The sequence below is a fragment of the Dichotomopilus funicola genome (genome assembly GCF_033296635.1).
Source record: "Dichotomopilus funicola strain CBS 141.50 unplaced genomic scaffold C8A04scaffold_11, whole genome shotgun sequence".
NCBI lineage: Eukaryota > Fungi > Ascomycota > Sordariomycetes > Sordariales > Chaetomiaceae > Dichotomopilus > Dichotomopilus funicola.
In genome coordinates, this window is record NW_026944032.1 from 1,839 (window position 1) to 21,552 (window position 19,714).

Below are 19,714 nucleotides of genomic sequence, written 5' to 3' on the forward strand. Positions count from 1 at the left end.
TTACGTAACTGCCACGGGCCCGTGGATCTAGTGGGCGCCGGGCTGAAACCCATGGACGTGTAACTCTTCCGTACTGATCGTAAAGCTGTGACGCAGCAAATGAAAGCCTCGATCCCCTAGTTCTGCACTTGTCGCATCCGTCTTGTTTGCATCTTCTTGACAACGCCACGCTGGAAATAATTGGGTTGAAACAAGGCAGTCGTCTTAAAGTTGAGGCACACTCCGCCGTAAAACAAAGTGCTCATTCAGAACCACCTCCACGCACCCCTCATCTGCTCCAGATGTCTCGAAGAAAATCCAACGGTCTCCAATGCAACGAAAACCCGCATTTCCCGCAACGCTCATGCCGTCAACCGCAGAAAGCTTGGCCCGGGAGCCCGGCCCACCCAAAACGTGCTCACTGTGCCATCCGCCGGGAGCGTCAATAAAAAGATCCGGGAAACTTGCTCAAACCCGCTTCCATGCCTGCACCTCTCGACCAATGACGGGCCGTCTTATTCAGGCACGCCGCGCGCATCCCCATCGGAAACATACTCAATGCGGCTTCGGGAGCGCGCCGACTGGTGAACGGGACAAGAAGGGGGAGGGGCCTGAGGGGGGCTCGCACTTGGGTTGCCAAAGATGTCTGTCCGCAGGAAGGCTCCCGACCTCCGTCGAGGTGACGGATGGCTGACTGCGTTGAATGAGTGCTCGAAACAGAATGCGGAGCTTGCAGTACCGCAGCGCGCACCGATGTCTTGTCTCGCCACTGTTGGTGCTGATGCCGGGCTCCCGGTGGACGGTTTGCTCAGAATAACTGACAAAATCTCCGGAATCCATCGGGAAGGTATATCTGCAGGGCTGCCGCGTGGTTCTCCCCTTTTGTTGTCTTAGGTTGATCTGTTGATCGAATTCGACAAAACCCATCTTCGCCATCGACAAGCTCGGCAACAACCCGCGGACTGCAGAAAACAGCTTCCTGCGGCTAGCCCGCCATGGCGTCCACTTTCCGTCTTCTTCTTCTCTTCGCACTTTCAGGGCTAGTTCACAACTTCGCGGCCGCACAAAATGGCGTCGTCGGGTACGGCATCGACTTGTACGGCGACCTGTGCTGCCAAGCCTGCCACGACTCCCTCTCTTCCCTGTACCTGAGCTGTACCACCTTCCACGATGGCGACATGGGCGGGGGCGACGGTATGGGTATGGGCGGGATGGATGGGATGGACATGGGCCCGATGGGGATGACCAGCCCGGAGTGCTACGCCAACAACACGGCCTGGCTCGAGACGATGGCGTACTGCATCCAGCAGAACTGCGACGCCGACGGGTACCCAGCCGAGAAGCAGGCGGCGTGTTTCAGCAAGCAGGCCGTGGGCGGCGCGTCGACGCCGACGTTTAAGGAGAGTCTTCCGGCCCGGCCGCCGACGGAGGAGCTGGCTAGTGATGCGATGTGGCTGAATAAGACGAGCTTGGTAAACCACGAGTTGTACTATTCCACTCATGGCACGTATGGGGAGTTTGCCAGGCAGGAGAGGCTACACACGAAATATTCGTACGTCAACACTTGCGGTTCTAGGGTGGTGGTTATTATGTTGTCTGTTGTTGGGTTTTGGACGGTGTAGGGAACTGACACTTAGACTTCACAGTCTCATCGTCTACCTCGTCACGATCGGCCTCATCACAGTCTGCGGGCTCTTCGCGCAAGCATTCAGCGTGCTTCCCGGCCTGCATAAAAGCCTCAGCAACTCGTCTCTCTACGCCAAACTTCAATCCTCTGTCTTCCTCCCCGCCCTCTTCGGTAGCAAACGCCTGCAACCCTTACCCGGCCAACTCGGTTACGTTCCAGGCCGCGCACTCAGCCTGTTCATCGCACTCTTCATCATCCTCAACACCATCTTCTCTGCCGTTGACTATGGCAACTTCTCGCCCAACCTCTGGTTCATGTCTCCAGAGTTCGAGACGGCCGAATACGTCGGCAACCGCACGGGCACGCTCAGCTTGGTGAACATGAGCATTGCCATTCTCTTTGCGGGCCGGAACAATGTGTTGATGGCGTTCACAGGGTGGAGCCAGACGACGTTTATGGTGCTGCACCGATGGATTGCGAGGGTTGCGGCCGTGCAGGCGGTTGTGCATTCGATTGCGTATACCGTGGCATACTTCGAGCCCGGATATGAGGGCGCGTCGGCGTATGCCGCGATGGCGGCCCAGCCTTTCTTCGTAGGTTCCCCTGCTCCCCCTTTCCCTCGTCGCTGTAATGAAAAACGCGATACTAACTGTCACTAGTACTGGGGCATAATTGGCACCATCGCCCTCTGCCTTGCGGCCGCATTCGCCTTCCTTCCCTTCCGCGCCCGTCTCTACGAGCTCTTCCTGTTCTTCCACATCGCCTTTGTGGTCATCGCCCTCGTTGGGTGCTGGTACCACCTGATCCCCCACTTCGGCTTTGACTACGGCTACCAAGTCTGGCTGTACCTGTGCTTCGCCTTTTGGGCCGCCGACCGCGTGGCCAGGGTGGCCCGCCTGCTGTACTACAACGGTCTGACGGGGTCGAAAGCCGTCGTGGAGGCTGTCCCAGGCTGCGACGGAGAAATCCTCCAAGTGACGCTCTTCCCACGGTCGACGCGTGGGTTTGGTCCAGGGCAGCATAGTTTCCTGTATGTCAGTGGGCTGCTGAAGTTTTGGGAGAGCCATCCCTTCAGCGTGGCTGCGTGGTCGAAAAAGGGACAAACCGGCGAGGAAAAGCCGAACGTCAAGTTTTTGATTCGCGCGCACAAGGGTGTTACAGCCAAACTGCGGCGCCATGCGCTCGCACTTGATTCCTCCTCCACGCCGGCTGCGCCACTGACGCTCTCTGTGATGACGGAGGGGCCCTACGCCGGACACCGCGCGACGCTGTACCCGCTCCGGACCGCGGACACGGTGGTGTGTGTGGCGGGCGGTGTCGGCATTACTCATGTGTTGGGTGTGCTACAGAGCCTGCGCGCGTACACGGCCGGGAGTGGCACGGAAAAGACCGAGGAAGGGGTAGTAGTGGAGGGTGAGAGGAGGAGAAAGAGGGTGGTGTTGGCGTGGACGGCGCGGGAAAGGGCTTTGATCGAGCATGTCCGACAGACCTTTGACCTGGAGGGCGTGGAATGTCAGTTTTGGTGCTCGGAGTTTACCTCATCATCATCGTCGCCTTCGTCGGCCCCTGTGGATGTGGAGAGCTCCGGGAACCAGAGTGATAGCGGGAGTGCTGGTGTGCTGGACAAGGAAATTGGGTCTGACACGATCGTGCCGGTGCCAGGGGCTGGTGCTGCGGTGAAGTCTGGGAAGATGGATGTCGGGGCTGTGCTGCGCGATGCGGTGGAAGCGGGCCAACAGACTGCCGTGTTGGTGTGTGCGCCGGGAGCGATGGCGGATGAGGTCACGAAGCAGGTGGTCGTGTGTGTGAAGGGTGGGTTCCGAGTGGATTTGGTGGAGGAAACGTTTGCTTGGTAGTTGTTTTTTTGCTGCTTGTCTTGGCATGTTGATTTTCACATGTTCTGCGAAATACCCTCAAGGTTCTTGAAAATGCCCTCAAGGTTCCTGCTGTTATTGTTGTTGCGAATTCAATTTTGTCATCGATCCCTCAAGGTTGTCGTGGAGCTCATATCTTCTCTTGATCGTGGAGGTGTACTATCAAGGTTCACAGAGCTTGGTATATCTCTTCCCGTCTTGGCTATTCCATGGCGCGAGTTGTGGTTTGCTGCTCTGACACGATAAATCACATCCTTGCACAAATATCCACCACATCCCACTCTTTCCCCCGAAACTTTGTCCATGGTCCACCTCACAACATCCATCTCCTCAGTCCCATGTCCCTGAAAAACGGGAGGACGGACGGGAGGCCGGGAGCCATGAAGAACAAGAACGCTTAGGTTTCTTGCCAGCTGGCACGCTTCTGCAACTCCTCGACTAAAAAGGGCAAAGCGGATGGCGTGCCGAGAAAGGGTCCAACACGGCGGACCCTGTACGGTTCTTACTCACCGCTAACGGTAACGTAACCGTAACCCGAGCAAACTTGCTCACCTGCAAGCCAAGAGCGAGGTATCGGTACTTCCGTACTTTGACAAGGGGCGCGGTCTGGTGAGTTCTGCGTGGAGCTCAGGAACCCCGACGGCTACTCGAAACAGCGATGGGCGCGTTGCAGGACCGTGCCGTCACTGCAGCTGGGTGCTGATGGCCCCTTGCACGAGGGGATCGTCGGGACGAGAAGGCGGGCTCGGCTGCGAGATACGATTCTGCGATGCGGATGGGAAGGAGGGGGGATGGTGTGGTGTATATATGTATTCGGGTCTTCGGATGGCCGGTGGTGGTTGCAGATGGTCGCATGGCTGGACGGACAGGTGACTTGCTGTGGCCGATCAACTTCCCTCTTCTACTTCCTTCATTTCTGTGTTTGGTGTCACCGTAACCATCCAGACCTCACTCGCCCTCTTGACTCTCGTGCCCTCAAAATTCCCAATAATGCAAACTGTCTCTATCCTCGGTGCCGGCCCAGCAGGCTTCGCCCTCGCAGCTGGCCTCCAAAATCACGGCAACGATGTGTTGGTATACGGCCATCCGACACATCAACGTCATGCCAACCAAGTCCGGCGTAACGGCGGCCGCCTTCAGGTTTCCGGGCGATTGGAGGGGACCTTCCCCATCGGCGTGACCTCCTCCATGGCTGAGGCCGTGGCTTTCTCCCGTATCCTCATTATCACGGTACCTTCAACGGGCCAAGAAACAGTTCTCGCCGAACTGCGGCCGTTCGACCTCCGCCAACACATCATTGTTGCTATCCCCGGCAACCTCTTTTCACTGATTGCTTCTGCCGAGGGTATCGAAGTCGGCTGTATCTTTGAGACCAATCTTTCACCTTATTCCTGCCGCATGGACGACGAAGGCGACGGCGGACTGACGGTGATGGGCCAAAAGGAACGCGTCTTCATCGCCCCCTTTTTCCCTTCCTTAGCCTCGTCATCCTCATCACACAACAACCGCCGAAGGCCAACAACCACAACAGCAACACGCCGCCTCATGACCCCAGAAATGTACACCACCATCTCCAATCTCTTCCCCACCAGCCAACTCCGCTGGTGCAGCAGCATCCTCGAAGTCTGCCTCGCCAACGTCAACGGCATCTTCCACCCGCTCATGATGCTCCTCAACGCCGGGCGAATCGAAAACACAGGCGGTGATTTTTACCTCTACTCCGACGGCCTGACCCCCGCCGTGGAACGGGCCATGTGTGCCCTAGACAGCGTGCGCATGCAGATCGGTGAGGCGCTCGGGTATCGCGGCATGCAGACGGCTGTGGAAGTGTCGAATGAGTGTTATGGGCAAGGGTTCAGGGGGTTTGTGGATTTGGCGACGGGGTCGGCGCCGCATAATCGGTTGCGGGCGCCGGGGGGGATGGAGAATCGGAATCTGTCGGAGGATGTGCCGGATTTGTTGGTGACGTGGTGTGGGCTGGCTGAGAGGCTGGGGGTGGATGCCGGGCCGGTGAGGGCGGTGATCACGATGGCGGAGATGGTGATGGGGGTGGATTATTTTGGGACGGGCCGGGGGTTGGCGAGGTTGGGGTTGGAGGGGATGGATAGGGAGGAGTTGGTTGAGAGGTTTGGTGTTGGGGGAGAGAAGGAGAGGGACATGCCGAAGGAAAGGGAGAGGGAGAGAGAGAGGGTAATTGTTCCGGTGGCCATGGTAGCTAGCAGCAGTCGACTGTAATATTGCGGCAGCGTAGCAGTGTTGTGTTTAATCTAATTCAGTCGCTACATCGGAATTTGCACATCTATTTCTCAACATTTCCCCGGCGCGAAATCGGATTCAGGGGTGACAAAACACTCTTATGTTCCTACAACAAATCCAGCAAACCCTCACCCATCCTTGCCCTCCCATCCCCAAACCCTCCACCCTCTAATCCACGCACCGTACCTCCCAAACAAAACCGGCACCGGTGCCAGCCCCAAAGCCAGAAACCCCAACAACCCATTCCCCCACCCCCATCCCAGCCGCTCATACAATCCCAACCCACCCAACGGCAATAATGCACCGGCCAAGCCCCTCAACACCGCATTCGCACCCACAGCGCTCGCCGCATGCCCTTCAAACGCATCGATCAAATATGTCTGCACGCCCACAAACACCAGAATCGACCCGAACCCGGTGATGGCTGTCCCGAGTAGTGGTACCGCCCAGTGCACTGCGTATTCCGCTGTCCAGCCGTACACGAACAGGCCCAGGGGGAAGGCCAGCGCGCCTGGTACGGTGATAACCAGGGGCAGACGGTCCTCTGGCGTGATCATCCGCGCTGGCCCCCCTTGCTCTGACTGGCCTTTATTCACCTTTTTGATGTTCCGATCGCTGAACCGCGCCGTGTAGGCCAGACCTAGCAGCGTGCCAGTGCCCCCAGGGAGAAACACGAGCCCGGCTGCGGAAGGGGAGAAGTCGTAGATGGCTGGGAAGACGAAGGCGTAGGTGGCAAAGAGGAGGTAGAGGGTGCCGTAGAGCACGGCGACGTAAGTGCAGAGGATAGTGACGGCTGGGCGGGTGAGAAGGAGGACGCTGGGACGGAGGATAGCTTGCGTAAAGAGGTCTTTGGGGTTGGTGGTTTTGGAGGCGAGTGCAAGTTTGGAGACGTAGATGGGGGGTGTGGAATTGGAGTCTGTGTGTTTGTTGCGGTTGAGTTTGTTGAGCTTGGCGGCTTTGCGGGCGAGTAAAACGGGTGGGTAAGTTTCGCGGAGGATGAAGAAAGCTGCGATAGTGGCGAGGGCAATCTGGTGTTGTTAATTTTTTTCTTCTTCTTTTTTTCGTTTGACCTTAGGAAACTCACCACGACAGCAACTCCCCAAAACACCCACTTCCACCCTGCGACCTCTGACACATATCCACCAATAATCGGCCCAACCATCGGTCCCAGAATTGTCCCAACCGACCACACCGACACCGCCCGGCCCCTCTCCTCCTTCGGCATCACGTCCGCAATTGTCCCAGACCCGATCGTGATCGTAGCCACGCCCACAAACCCAGACAGGAACCGGAACGCCAGAAACGTCTGTTCATTGGGGGCCACGGAGCAGAGTAACGTAAAGAGCAGGAAGAGGACATTCGTAGTGTTATAGATGATAACCCGGCCGTAGAGCTCGCTGAGGGGGGCAAGTAGGAGTGGCCCGGAGGCGAAGCCGAGCACGAAGATGGAGACTGAGAACGTTGCAAAGAGGGGGGACGTGGTCTGGAAGTCTTGCATAATCCGTGGGACGGCGGGTGCTATCATGGAGGATACCAGGGGACTATTCTCAAATACCTATTAGAGAACGAATGGTTCTGAATAAAGGTGAAGTTATTCAAAAGTCCACTTACACGAGGAAGCTGATTACAGACAAGGTGAGGATGTTGGCCCATTTCACCAACGCCGACCAGTTCAATGGGTTAGCCGGATCCTCATTTTCGGGCTCTTCCCAGCTAACTATGATCTCAACTGGTGAGCCGGGCATGGTAATGGCGATGCATGTGGATTTGTCGGAGGGTAGTTCGCTTGATGAACTTGATGTAAGAGCCATTGCCGGATTAGGAAATTTGTGTATTTCCGTAATTGGGTAGGTATCGCGCACTGCCCCGAGAGGTTAGCTACGAGAGATGAAGAAGCCTCGTAGTACACAGCTGTCAACAGCGACACCTGTGAATCGTTCTCACCAAACTCTCAACAACACTGAATACTCCCTTCTTTGGTCAAACGAGTCTCGGACCCCCAAGGTTCTCGGTTCACACACACATTGCCAGCATTCGGAACCCCACGCACACCACGCCAAGACCACCCCGGCACCTGCAGCATGCCATCGCAATCGACATGGTTCCGGCTTCTGGGGTCCTGGATCCTGCCCCGCGGGCTGCGTTTCAGTGCATAAGAACATGCGCAAAATCGCTCATCTGACCCTGAATGGCAAATACGTGAATAAGACCGTTCCAGCGGGTTTGGATGGATGAGCCGTTATTGACTTTAATGTTGTTCAACACTTCATGTTATCCCAAAAGAGGCAAACAGGTGCAAAAAGCTCGCCACCAAGCGCTGTGATCTAGATGCGGAAGTTGCGACCCCGAAAGTGGATATCGGTCGTGTTGTTCGAGATAATTCCGGTACTAGGTAGGTAGGTACAAACAGCAGTTGATGGAAGGTACGCCCCCCGTACATATTATCAAATGAGATCCCTGGTGAAGTAAGACACCAACGGGTAATTGGCACTTTGAAGCCCAAGTCGAGACGCGGCAGGTCAAACAGAGCCGGTGTCTATACTTTTCGTCATTGCAATCCCAGATGTCCTATGCCCATTGAGGGGCCAAGTTTGGATGAGACTTTTATGTAATCACCTTTCCGTCCTAGAGCACCGCTACAGTCACCAACAATTCCATCTCCATCCTGATTCCTTCCCCCGGCACCTCCAACTTCTCCCATTCAACCTTCATCTCTGCCCTCGCCTTTGGCCTCAACTCCAACGGAATCCCCCCATACGTCTGCCCCGACGAGCTTGTATCTAACCAATCGATCATCTCATCCGCGTCCTTCGTCGCCTTGACAATCCCGTTCACCACAATCTCCCATCCACCATCCACAAAACCAGCAGCCCGTAATAACTCCTCAATTTCCACGCGCTTCAAAAACTTGGGCGGCCCAGCGTCAGCCCCGCGGTAGTACTCGTTGTACGGCGCGCGCGTGAGCACTGTTTCCTTGATACGCTCTTGCGCGCTGAGGAAGTCGCCTGACCCGCCCGAGATGCCGAGACGCCCGCCCTTGCGGAGCACACGGGCGAATTCCCGGATGGCGCCGGGCTGGTCGGGGACCCAGTGCAGAGTAGAGTTGACAAAGACGGCGTCGAAGCTGTCGCTGGGGAATCGGGAGAGGTCTTCGGCTACGCCTTCGTAGAATGACAGGTTGCTGTCAGGCGAACCTGCGATGGATTCGTTGGCGAGGGCTATGCGCTCTGGGCTGGGGTCGATGCCGACTACGCTGCCTTGGGGTCCGACGAGGGTGCCGAGGTGGGCGGTGATGTTGCCAGGCCCGCAGCCGACGTCAAGTACGCGCGAGCCGGGGGTGATTTGAAGGCGGTCGAGAAGGAAGACGGCAGCGTTGGATTGTGTGGTATTGGCGCGGGTGTACCCAACGGCAAGCTCTTTGGTGTCGCCCATGGTTTGTATGAAATGACCGTAAGGGGAAAGAAGTCACAAGTGTTGGTTGATGCAATACCGTGTGCTGTAGGTCCCGTCAAAACATCCAGAGCACCATTCATAACCGTTCGGTATTTGACTTGCGATATCTGACGCCAAGGATGGTGGTATTTAGTCTGCATGTTCTCGAGCCTCAAAACGAGCACGCTGATCCTGTTTTGTCCACATGCATGGTGGAGCCTGTAACTGCCCTTGTCAGTGAGCAAGTTTCGCACGACACCACACGAGTTCCTTGGCGAAGGCTCTTGTACCGGTACAAGTGGCTTTTGAGCAAGTTTATCCTTCAAGGTCGTTTATCAAGGTCCCTTCCCCACTTCTCACCCCACGGCAGCTGCAGCGCTAGTTACAAGCCTGCGGACCTTGATGAGCCGATATTACTTCATCCATAGCCGGGGACGGCGTCAACCTTGAAGGCCGGGCTGCTTGGAGAGAGTTGACATTTTTCGTGCAAATCCAGAGGTCGGATCTTTGGTCGGGAGGATGCACTGAACATTAGCTGTTCCTGCCTATTCCTGTTCGTCAGTTTTGTCACACGGGACTCGTAGTGTAAGTATCGAGGGAAGCATTGCAGCGTACCCAGATGGCTATTCTCACGATTTCAACGGCGGCCACATCTGTCGCCATACTTGTGAGTCCTAGCTGTTCGTTTTCAAAAATTCAAACTCGACTAATATTTCGAAGGTGATTTTAAGACTCGTCTTCCAAGCCGTCCAAAGACGGTACTTCCACCCTTTACGCGTCATTCCTGGGCCCTGGGCCAACAGCATATCAGAGCTGCCCGCAGCCTTCAATTTGGTCACTGGAAATCAGCATGTGTACTACCGGTCCCTTCACGAACGCTATGGGCCGGTGGTGCGAGTGTCCCCGAACGAAGTCGGTTTCGTCAGCTTGGAGGCACGCGAGGAAATCTACGGTTTCAGGGTACGTCACGCACATCCCCCCCCCCCATTCTCGATCAGTTACTCATCTTGATCGCAGAAAGCCGGCCTCATGGAGAAGAGCCCAATATTTCTTGGCGCCGTGGGAAACGTAGACGGGCAGACTGGCGTGAGCTTGGCACTCAACAAGGAACACACCCGTCAGCGTAGGGCATTGGGGTCCATGTTTACCAACAGTGCGCTGGCAAATCTCGAAGACTTAGCTCAGGTCCAGGTGCATAAGTTCATTTCCAAACTCAAAGTCATGGCGGATGAGGGCCAGACCGTGGATGTGGCAGATTGGTGTAACTAAGCCCCTGAACCCCGTTGAATATCCCTCACTCCAGTCAACTAACGACGCGCAGACACCTACATCGCCTTCGATATCATGGGGGAGCTCTGCTTTGCCGAACCTTTCGGTTGTCTTGACCAAGCCTCCGCGACGGAATGGTCGACCTCCGTGATCAACGTCTTCGTAGCCGCCACATGGACCCAAGGGATCCGCCGTATCTCCGGCGTCGGTACCTATCTCGAATCCCTCCTCACCCGCCTCCTCGTTCCCCGCCAAGCAGCCGCCTGGCGCACCATCCACCTCACCAACGCCCGTGAAAAGACCATCAAGCGCCTCCGAGCCGCCGACGACCCTTCCCGTGCAGACCACCGTGATTTCATCTACCAGATCCTCAACAGCTCCTCTTCCACCAAATCGCTCCCCTTATCCGAAACCGAAATCATCCTCAACATCGCCCTCTTCATCTCCGCTGGCTCTGACACCACCGCGACTGCATTAACCGGCTGGACCTACTTTGTATGCACCCACCACGCCGTATACGAGCGCCTCGTTCGCGAAGTACGCGAGGCCTGTCCCTCTGCCGCATCCGACGTGGTCTGGTCCACCGTCAAGGACTTGCGCTTCCTCGAAGCGACTCTGCTAGAGGCCCTGCGCCTGTTCCCACCCTCACCAGCGAGCCAGCAGCGGATGGTACCCCGCGGCGGGGCCGTGATCGACGGGTACTCACTGCCCGAAGGCACGACGGTAGCGGTATCACCATGGTCGTCGACGCGGTCCAAATTGAATTTTCACGACCCGGACTCGTTCCGGCCGGAACGATGGTTGGCAGTAGACGAGGGCGGGCAAGAGCAGTTTGCCTCGGACCGGTTGGGGGCGTCGCTTCCATTTGGGACGGGGCCGAGGGTGTGTATTGGGAAGAATTTGGCACATATGGAGATGCGGTTGATTGCGGCACATATGTTGCGGAATTTTGATATGGTGTTGGAAGAGAAAGGGGATGCGGGGAGGGCGAATGGGGTTTGGGGTCTTGATGGAAATATGAAAACTATGCCGGTGTTTCATTCCATGACCAAGCCGCCGTTGTGGGTGCGGTTGACGCCGGTCAAGGGGTGAGAGGTTAGGGCATCGAGGTGATGATCGTGAAATCCAATCCCAATGGAAACCCAAGACAAGAAAAGGATTCAGGGTGATAGATAGGGAAGGCTAAACGAAACAAGAACAACAAAATATCATAAATAGCACCGTGAACTATCAGGTCAACAGTGGCCTGGTCTTTCGTCTCACCATCTCTAGGGTACCGATCCTGGTGAGTGAGAGTTTGGCTGCAAAGCACTTGCAGCGTGTACGTAGTACGGTATATTATCGCCTTGTAGGCGCGACTTTGTGAAACGGCTGAGAACACCTCGGACCTCATCAGCTGTCCGGATTCCGGTTTGACCGCTTTGAGAGAGAACAGTTGATTTCCCGAACCCGAGACTGGTTCCAGTCTTTCCTCCCACCCCAACATAAATATCTGGAATGGAACATGCGGGAGGTCTCCTTTTGCCGCCGAGGCCTAAAAAAAGTTGGTTACATTTGATGCCTGAAATGCCTCAAAATACTTTGGTGGCCTTGACACCTTGATCAAATACCTGGCGCAATATCTGGCCGACCGCCTTACAACGAATTATGCTTGAACTCAAAGGTGTCCCGTTGCCCCCGGGCAACGCTCAGAGTCACACCCCTTACTCGTTTCATCGGCCGGCGACGGGCTTGCTTCACCAGATAAGCGTGGAGGGCCACTCAAACAAGAGGCAGCCCACGAGGCCGTTAGCCGCGACCAGAAATACTGACCCAACAGGGCTGTCGGGTTTGACGGGAAACTCGACTGGAAACGTAGCACACACTTCAAAGCGCCGCGCCTCGTGTGGTAGTGATGCTTCCGGCCGAGACGGGCGGTGGTGGGTTAGTCATTTGACGAGGCTATTCTTTGGGTAACCGCCTTGTGTGGGTGTGTAGGTCTTGAACCCAGGCCTCGAGCCTTGTTTTAATGACTCTTGCATAATCTGTAGGGCTTGGGAAGTTCCGGGGCCTACTCTCAAACCCAGAACACGGGTTTCTTTGGCAGCCTCGTGATATTGGGGTGGGCGGTAAGCTTCAGGTAGCTGGTGGTTCAAAGTTGAGGCCGATGGGGCGTCACGGTGGTGATACCATCAGCCCTACCATGGCTTCATTATGGGCCTACTGTTTTCATCGGGCGACTGGAACAGGTGTCGGAGTCACAGTTCTCAACAGTATATAAGTGTCGATGTTCCCTGACATGCTTCTTCTCCTAACTCGTACCCATCCTCATCAACGCGCACACAAGGACGACTCCATAAAAGCGCTTCAACCGACTCACCCGTAAGACCAACGCCAACTCTTCAGACTCCGCGTCCGTTATATCTGTCGCAACTTCCAAACCATTGATTCCGAACCCCTTTACCAAGTACTCGTTGACCAGCTTTGCTTGACCCATCGAGCCGCAACATACATACGCATTCCAGGAACATCTACGAAACGTGATTCGCTTGAGTTTAAGATGGCTTCCAACGTTACCGTTGCAAGCAGTGTATGCGAACGGTGCAACAGAGAGGGAAAGCTTTGGGTGTCTTGCCAGGAATGTCAAGGCAGCAAAGAGCACCGTACATACGAACGGTGTCGGCCTTGTGAAAGCACAGGGACAGATCCCGAAGGCGGCATCTGTCAGGTTTGCAGCGGTAATGGGGGTCTCAGGGGCGAAGAAAAGTGCGGCTGTTTCAAGGTCGGCAAAGAAAAGTCCGACAGTTTCGAGGACAATGAAGGCCCCCTAGTTCAGGTCGATTGCAAGCTGTGCAATCGCGGCTAGACGAAACCGGAGAAGCCCAGATTCATTCCATGCGAGGACCGTGCTACGGCGGGCAGCGGCAAGAGGGCAGTCAAAGACTCCGACACCACGCACTTCGACAAGCCTGTGGGTGATCGGTATTAGCCACCAAACTTGATCTTATGGCGGAAGCCCAGAACCTTTGGGTGGGGCGGAGGGAGGGGGTGGTTACGAGAAGAAACGATTTCGAAGAACCACCATGGGAAGGGTGGGACCTGGGCTCTGGTCTTGGATTACTTTTGGGACTTATGGAAGTTTGGTACTGAGGTTGGGCTCACTTTCTTTGCGTAATTTGTGTGATGGGATGACTGGTTGTGAAAAATGGGAATCATAATTGGGGTTTGGCTCTGGTTGTGTTGGGATAAGTTTGCATATGGTCTGGGGGTTCTCAGCAGCAAGGTGGTTGAATTTTAAAGCGTTACTAAATTTCATACTCCAGTCGGATGGCTTGTCGTTTGTTACTGAGTCTTGGATTTTGCTCTGGATCTTATAGGGGGAAATGGGAATCAGTTGACGAGGGCTGATCATAGGATGCGCCCATGTCAGGTTGTTAGTCGGGATTCATCTCCCACGACATACCTTACCTAGTTAGCACCAACTTGTGTGAATCAGATTGAGTCATCTAACTCATTATGGGAGACATAATCTCTGTGACAGCTGGGCATGTCAAATGTAAAAAGTTAAATGGTAATCTCTTCCAAACTAATTAATTGCGTAGTGTTGTGCTGCTATGCTGTGGTTGAAGGTCATTTACGATCCTTATCTTGAACATACCATTGATACGAAATAAAAGCTTAGAAACTTATTGCCAAATCCAGTTTCTTTGTTTATAAAATGCAGAGATCCTTTAGATACCTATTCTAAACTCACTTCTGCAAGCATGGCTTCGACGTTGAAGAGGTCCAGATTCCCTTGAACTGACCGCCCGGTTTTCACGATTAATTACATAGCGAATTGGCACACAGACCGATGTCTTTCCTGTAAGCAAATCCATTCCAAAAATGAAGCCCCATCGGACGCCGATCCAGCCCAAGAACCCCCCACACGGCGGCATTGTTCCACAGGCCCACGTGAGGCCCGGGTTCAGGCCCTTCGCTATTCCCGGTTCCAGGGTAGGAATTCTCCCATTAACCGGCGCCTTGTGGCTCTTGTTGTGCGTCGTGAGCCCGGAGTCAGGTTCGAAGATCGACACGGGTAAACAGGGGAAGCGAAGTAAGCGAGGCAAAGCGAACGGGATGGGAACTGATGAGCCGGGGAAGAACAGGGGAAAAGAGCAATAATTAAAGAAGGAAGGGAAGCTGGGGGAAGTTTCCAGAGGGCTTCTTGAAACATAAATAATTTAGGCTGTGAGGGAGTTGTTGTTTCCCACTTATTTCTAGCGTTGTCGATCTTGTCAGTATCGGTGGTCAGCGCATCAACTTCAGGGGCATCGGGTTCGGTTCGTTGCGGAGAAGCGCGCCAATAAAGGCGATTGGGGTTTTCCGACCGAAACCGAAGGAGAGAAACGGTGGACGTGGGGACCAAGGGAATCAATCGCTTTTTAACATCATGAGAATAATTAATCCAAGTCCTCTCGGAGTACCTGGCACTCCCGACAGCCAAGATCAGGAGCTTTCGAGCCCAGTTCATCCTGAAAGATTCTTCCCGCCATCCTCGCCATTGTCACTATCCTCACCATAAGGCAGCGGGTCTGCTGTTTTTGTATACCTCTCAGGCGTGTAGTCGAGGCGGCCTGAGTACGCGGGTTCCGTACCATCCTTGAGGCTCTGTACATAGTACTTTGCAGAATCAAGGAGCGACTCTGGCGAGAGCTTGACGGTCATGAACGAGTCCCTGAACCCGTTTAATGCAAAGTTCTTGCCGTTCATGGAGGAGATAAAGGTGGATTGCGCGGCGGTGTCAGGAAGCGCTCGCCAGACGGCTCGAATAAAATGCGCACGCAAGATAGCGTTCTCGGTGTAAAGTTCCTTGGACCAAGACACATCCTGGATAAAAATCGGGTATTCGTAGAGGAAATAGAGAGGTCCAGTATAGGCGTACTCAAAGTCAATTAGACCAGTGAGTTTAGGTCCTGAGCCATCTGGAGAATTTGCAAAAAGCATGTTTTGGCCATCAAAGTCGGCATGGATGAGACAAAATGGCGGTTGGAGGTAGTCGTGGTAGAGAAAGCGCTCAATCTCATCCCCCGCTTGCTGGAGAGGGTCCCCAATGGCAGAAAATTTGACGGATGGAATGGAGATGAAAGACCGCATGTACTCGGAAGAGGAGGAGAACGGTCCTTTGGGCTGGTCAAAACAGGGGCTAATAAAGGGGCCCAACTCCGTTCTCGTCTAGGGATCCAATATGGTCGAATTTAAGGGAGGACAGCTGCGCAATGACGGCAGCGATCTCCGAGAGGGCCGACTTCTTGCCGTCAAGGGATAGTGTGTCCCATATCTTATTGAGATGCCGCCCGGGCATCCTTTGCATCAAAATAAAAGGCGCTCCAACGCCATTGTCAGGATTCAAGTCGTAGTAGTAAATCTCGGGCACAGGAATGGAGGAGAATCGTCTCAGGTACCGCGCCGTGGCTATCTCGCTGGCCAACTTGGCCCGGGTGTCGTTGAGGCGGCTGAAGCGTGCAATGCATGAGAAGCCCGCTTGCTTGAGAGAATCTGGTACAGGGGGGGCCTCCTGGAGCTGAAGCGTGAAAACCTCGTGGCTGACTCCGCGGGTTAGCTTCCTCACAGCCGTGCATTTGGCGTTTAGTGCCTGGGTGGCACACTCTATGAGCTTGGCAAGGTCGAGGTCCAGCTCGGACGGCTCGCCCGAGTCGTAGGTATCGTCGGCGCTAGAATATGATGACATGGCGCACGGCGTGTTGCTGACGCGATGGGATGTTGGTTCCAAGTCGGGGATTGGAGTGCGGGGGTGATCAGGGGTGGTTAAATCACCGAACGGGACGAAAATTAAAAAAATGGGTGCCAACAGTTCTTTTGTGTGCTGACTATGAAAACCAACTGGGAATATGTACATTTTCCTCACGGACAAACCTCCGAACCCACATTCATTTAATGATTTAATCTCATCACCCCCAACCCTAAAACCTATCATCCTCTCCATCATCGCAGCTGTTGCTGCTCTCAATAACCAGCTTAAGCGCTGCTGCCCCAGCCGTTGAGGATGGCGTCGTACGCGGGCTTCTTCTGCAGGCTCTGGTCCCACATGAGCGGCGCGCCGTTGTTGATCCAGGTGTACTTGTCGGTGAAGCCCCAGGTGGTGATGCCGACGCAGGCCTCGACCTGCTGGCAGGCAGAGACAATGGTGGCATAGTCGGTGGCTTGCTGCTCAAAGTCGTTGGACGAGGTGGAGATGTCGAGCTCCGTGTAGGCGACATCAATGCCGAGGGCGGTAAAAGCCTGCATGTTCTCAACGTACTGCGAGGCGTCGCCGACTTGGCCGACCGTCATGTGGCCCTGCATGCCGAAGCCGTGGATGGGGGCGCCGTACTCCTGCACCATCTTGACGAGGCCAAGCGCACCGGTCGCCTTGGCGCCCGGCTTGTCGCAGTTGTAGTCGTTGTAGTAGAGCTTGGCATCCGGGTCGGCCTCGGCAGCCGCGGCAAAGGCCATGGGGATGAAAGCCGGGCCGATGGTGCGGCCCCAGACCGAGTCGGAGCTACGGTATGTACCGTCTTCGTTCAGAGCCTCGTTGACCACGTCCCAGGCGTAGCACTTGCCCTTGTAGTGGCCGACCACGTTGGCGATGTGGTTCTGCATGATCTCGATGAGCGTGGCGTTGTCGAAGCCACCGTTGCTCACCCACGAGGGCACCTGCGAGTGCCAGACCAGATTGTGGCAGCGCATGATCTGCCCGTTGGCCTCGGCCTGTGCCACGATCTGGTCGGCGCCGTCGTACTTGAATGTGTTCTGGCTCGGCTCCAGCGCGTCGAACTTCATCTCGTTCTCGCAGGTGTACTGCCCAAAGTCCTCGCTGTTCTTGGCGATCTCATTGGCGGCAGAATCGCTCATGACGTAGGTGCTGATCTCCGTGCCGAAGTACTTCTTGCCCGCCGCGACGGCGCGGGTGTTGAGACCGTCGGCCGCAACGAGACCGGCCGTAGCCAGCGTGGCCAAGAGAGCGGACTTGAATGCCATGGTAGGGGATGCACTGGGGATTCAGGAACAGGCCGGTGATTGAAGATTGGGAAGTTGGTTGGTTGCACTGTTCAAGCCCGTCGATGAAGGGGCATCGCGGCCTCTTTTATAATGAACCAAGCTTTCACGGCCCATCAGCCATCGGTATCTCCGGGCAGTTCTGGCCGTCCATGTCTGCCGGCAAGGACTGTTTCGGATGTTCCCGCTTTCCTGTTCAAGACCGGTTGTTTACAACTCCGTTCTCTCCGCATCCCAGGTAGTGGATGACATGCGTCACCCTTTCTTCTCCATGCCTGCTTGGCTGGTTACGAGCCTCCATGTCCATTTTCCAGGTACTCCCCATGGACAACAGCGGCCCGACGATGGCATTGGAAGCTCAGTCCCTGCTTACCGCCGGGTTCCGCCTCCCATTGGAACGGGGTTGTGATCAGCGGCGGGTGCGGTTTTCTCTTTTCGGAACGGAGTCCAGACAAGCTTTCCGGGGACCGGGGATAGGCTGGGCGATCTTCACCAATTGGTGTCGAATTGGATTTGCCCCTCGAAGCTCCCCACTGTTCCTCGCATTTATGCCTGGAAATTCGTCTGAGAATTACATTGAGTCCCGTCGATCACCAAACGATACCCCTCGAACCATAAACATGGTTGGCGCGGCTACTCGGCAGACGTCATCCTTGTTGCTGAACAGCCGGCGCACCAGCCGGCGAAAACTTGTCGAGAAACTCCGCCCAACCACTTAGCCGCGATGCCGAGTTCCTTGCATGTGAGATCCGCCGTTGAACGCTGCCGTTGCGATCCAGGGGCTGAATGTTCTCATTTGTGCAAGACAAAAAATAAGAAAGAGAAACAGAGAGAGAAATCCCTTTTGAAACGTTTGTTCTCTCCTTCCGGGCGCCAATCCTCCCTTAGGGATTGGTGCGGGTACTGCAAGCAACACGGAAATAACGGCATTCGAAAGAGGCACAGAGGGAGAATGGACGACAAGACAAGTCGCTCGTCGACCAGAATTGCTGGAAATGACAATCCCGACGTTGTTATCCGCTCTCCTTAGCGAGCTTGATTCAGCTGGGATTGCCGGGCGGGCCGCCACTTTGCATGATGCAGCGCCTAAACACGATTCCAGATCAATGCCCCGGCTAGGTGTTGGGCTGCGAGGACATCTCATCAATCAGTCTGCAGGAAGAGGTTTCCAAACAACCAACAAGCAAAGGAAACGTGGGGCGCAAGAAAGGAACAACAGAGTTCCGGTGTTCTCTGAGCGACCGTGAATAATTGACGTAGAGAGCGTACCGGTTTCGATAAATTGCGACCGTCTTATAAACCACCAGTCCTAGGTTCCATATGGGCATTTGTTGTAATTAATTGGTAGGAGTTGAGTCTACCTGCGCACTGTTTTCATGTCTAGCACGAAAGGAAGGAGATCCCTGGTCTGTCTCCTAACAAGTGCTGTCTGTGTGTGTGGAAAGCGCAACCTCATGGGAAATACAAACGGTTCCCCAAGTTCGGCTCGCCGGCTTTGCCGCTGTCTTTTAGTATTACGTATTTCCCAGCGGAAGGGACTGGCACACAGATAGGCGTGCGACCAAAGAGGTTGTACGTATTGCCATTGTAACCATATCACATCCGCCAAGTCTAGAGACTAAATAATAATACCACGTAATTTCAACAAACAAGTTGTTGAGAGGTTATCTCGGCCTTTGACGTCTAGGGGAATTAGCCTACCATGAGTTGGAGGAAATGAAAGTGGAAACCCCCAAATCGATTGTTGATTTCATGCCAGAACCTTCTTTTTATTTCATGAACCATCATCGGTGAGAATGATAGGGCGTCACAGTCCAATCTTGTTTCGTTGCAGCGATTGACGTTGCCGGTTTTGACTGTATCCAAACAGGTGTTTCCATTGAGTTTCCGTTGACGTCCACAAACAGAGTCAGACATGTGAGACTTCGCAATTTGTCCAATGACAAACCACCACAAAGCGCCAAACAAAACAAACCAACCACAGCCATACATCGTCTGGTCAGCAAGCAGTCCTACAGAGCGTGTTGTAGGCCTCTGCGCATAATTCTTGTGTAACCTGGCAGTGACAAAGAGCTGCTGCCTTCGTGGCATACAGAACCCCGCCTCAAAAACAATCATTCCAGATTCATTACACGCCAACCTGCAACTGTTTCCTTCCTTAATTCGAACTTCCGAAGACCTCCGCTCGCGATTTCCCGATTCCTAGTAAGCGTAACCGGCAAATCTCAAATCCTTTTCCCGAATAAAAAGCACTCTCAAC

At 54.8% G+C, this 19,714-nt stretch overlaps 5 protein-coding genes across 5 annotated transcripts; 2 read left to right on the forward strand and 3 right to left on the reverse strand.

The window, feature by feature from the left end:
- Positions 1-974: 974 nt before the first annotated feature.
- C8A04DRAFT_35234 (fcd1ed96-f99e-4d28-9e70-49d2afc1fed5) lies at positions 975-3,462 on the forward strand (the record flags this gene model as incomplete). Its single annotated transcript, XM_062783093.1, has 3 exons — positions 975-1,531; positions 1,626-2,199; positions 2,266-3,462. 3 exons carry the CDS (start codon positions 975-977, stop codon positions 3,460-3,462), a joined length of 2,328 nt encoding a protein of 775 aa, XP_062639298.1.
- Positions 3,463-5,534: 2,072 nt separating this feature from the next.
- On the reverse strand, positions 5,535-9,168 carry C8A04DRAFT_35236 (major facilitator superfamily domain-containing protein; the record flags this gene model as incomplete). The annotated part of the gene is made up of 5 exons (XM_062783094.1): positions 5,535-5,709; positions 5,902-6,764; positions 6,821-7,277; positions 7,348-7,530; positions 8,387-9,168. The coding sequence occupies 5 exons, from the start codon at positions 9,166-9,168 to the stop codon at positions 5,535-5,537; spliced, it is 2,460 nt and encodes an 819-aa protein (XP_062639299.1).
- A 619-nt stretch (positions 9,169-9,787) lies between these two features.
- Positions 9,788-11,529, forward strand: C8A04DRAFT_26086 (cytochrome P450; the record flags this gene model as incomplete). Its single annotated transcript, XM_062779792.1, has 4 exons — positions 9,788-9,835; positions 9,889-10,128; positions 10,186-10,429; positions 10,490-11,529. The coding sequence occupies 4 exons, from the start codon at positions 9,788-9,790 to the stop codon at positions 11,527-11,529; spliced, it is 1,572 nt and encodes a 523-aa protein (XP_062639300.1).
- Positions 11,530-14,925: 3,396 nt separating this feature from the next.
- C8A04DRAFT_35238 (kinase-like domain-containing protein) lies at positions 14,926-16,147 on the reverse strand (the record flags this gene model as incomplete). The annotated part of the gene is made up of 2 exons (XM_062783095.1): positions 14,926-15,601; positions 15,666-16,147. The coding sequence occupies 2 exons, from the start codon at positions 16,145-16,147 to the stop codon at positions 14,926-14,928; spliced, it is 1,158 nt and encodes a 385-aa protein (XP_062639301.1).
- Positions 16,148-16,434: 287 nt separating this feature from the next.
- On the reverse strand, positions 16,435-17,436 carry C8A04DRAFT_26088 (glycoside hydrolase; the record flags this gene model as incomplete). The annotated part of the gene is made up of 1 exon (XM_062779793.1): positions 16,435-17,436. One exon carries the CDS (start codon positions 17,434-17,436, stop codon positions 16,435-16,437), a length of 1,002 nt encoding a protein of 333 aa, XP_062639302.1.
- Positions 17,437-19,714: the final 2,278 nt, after the last annotated feature.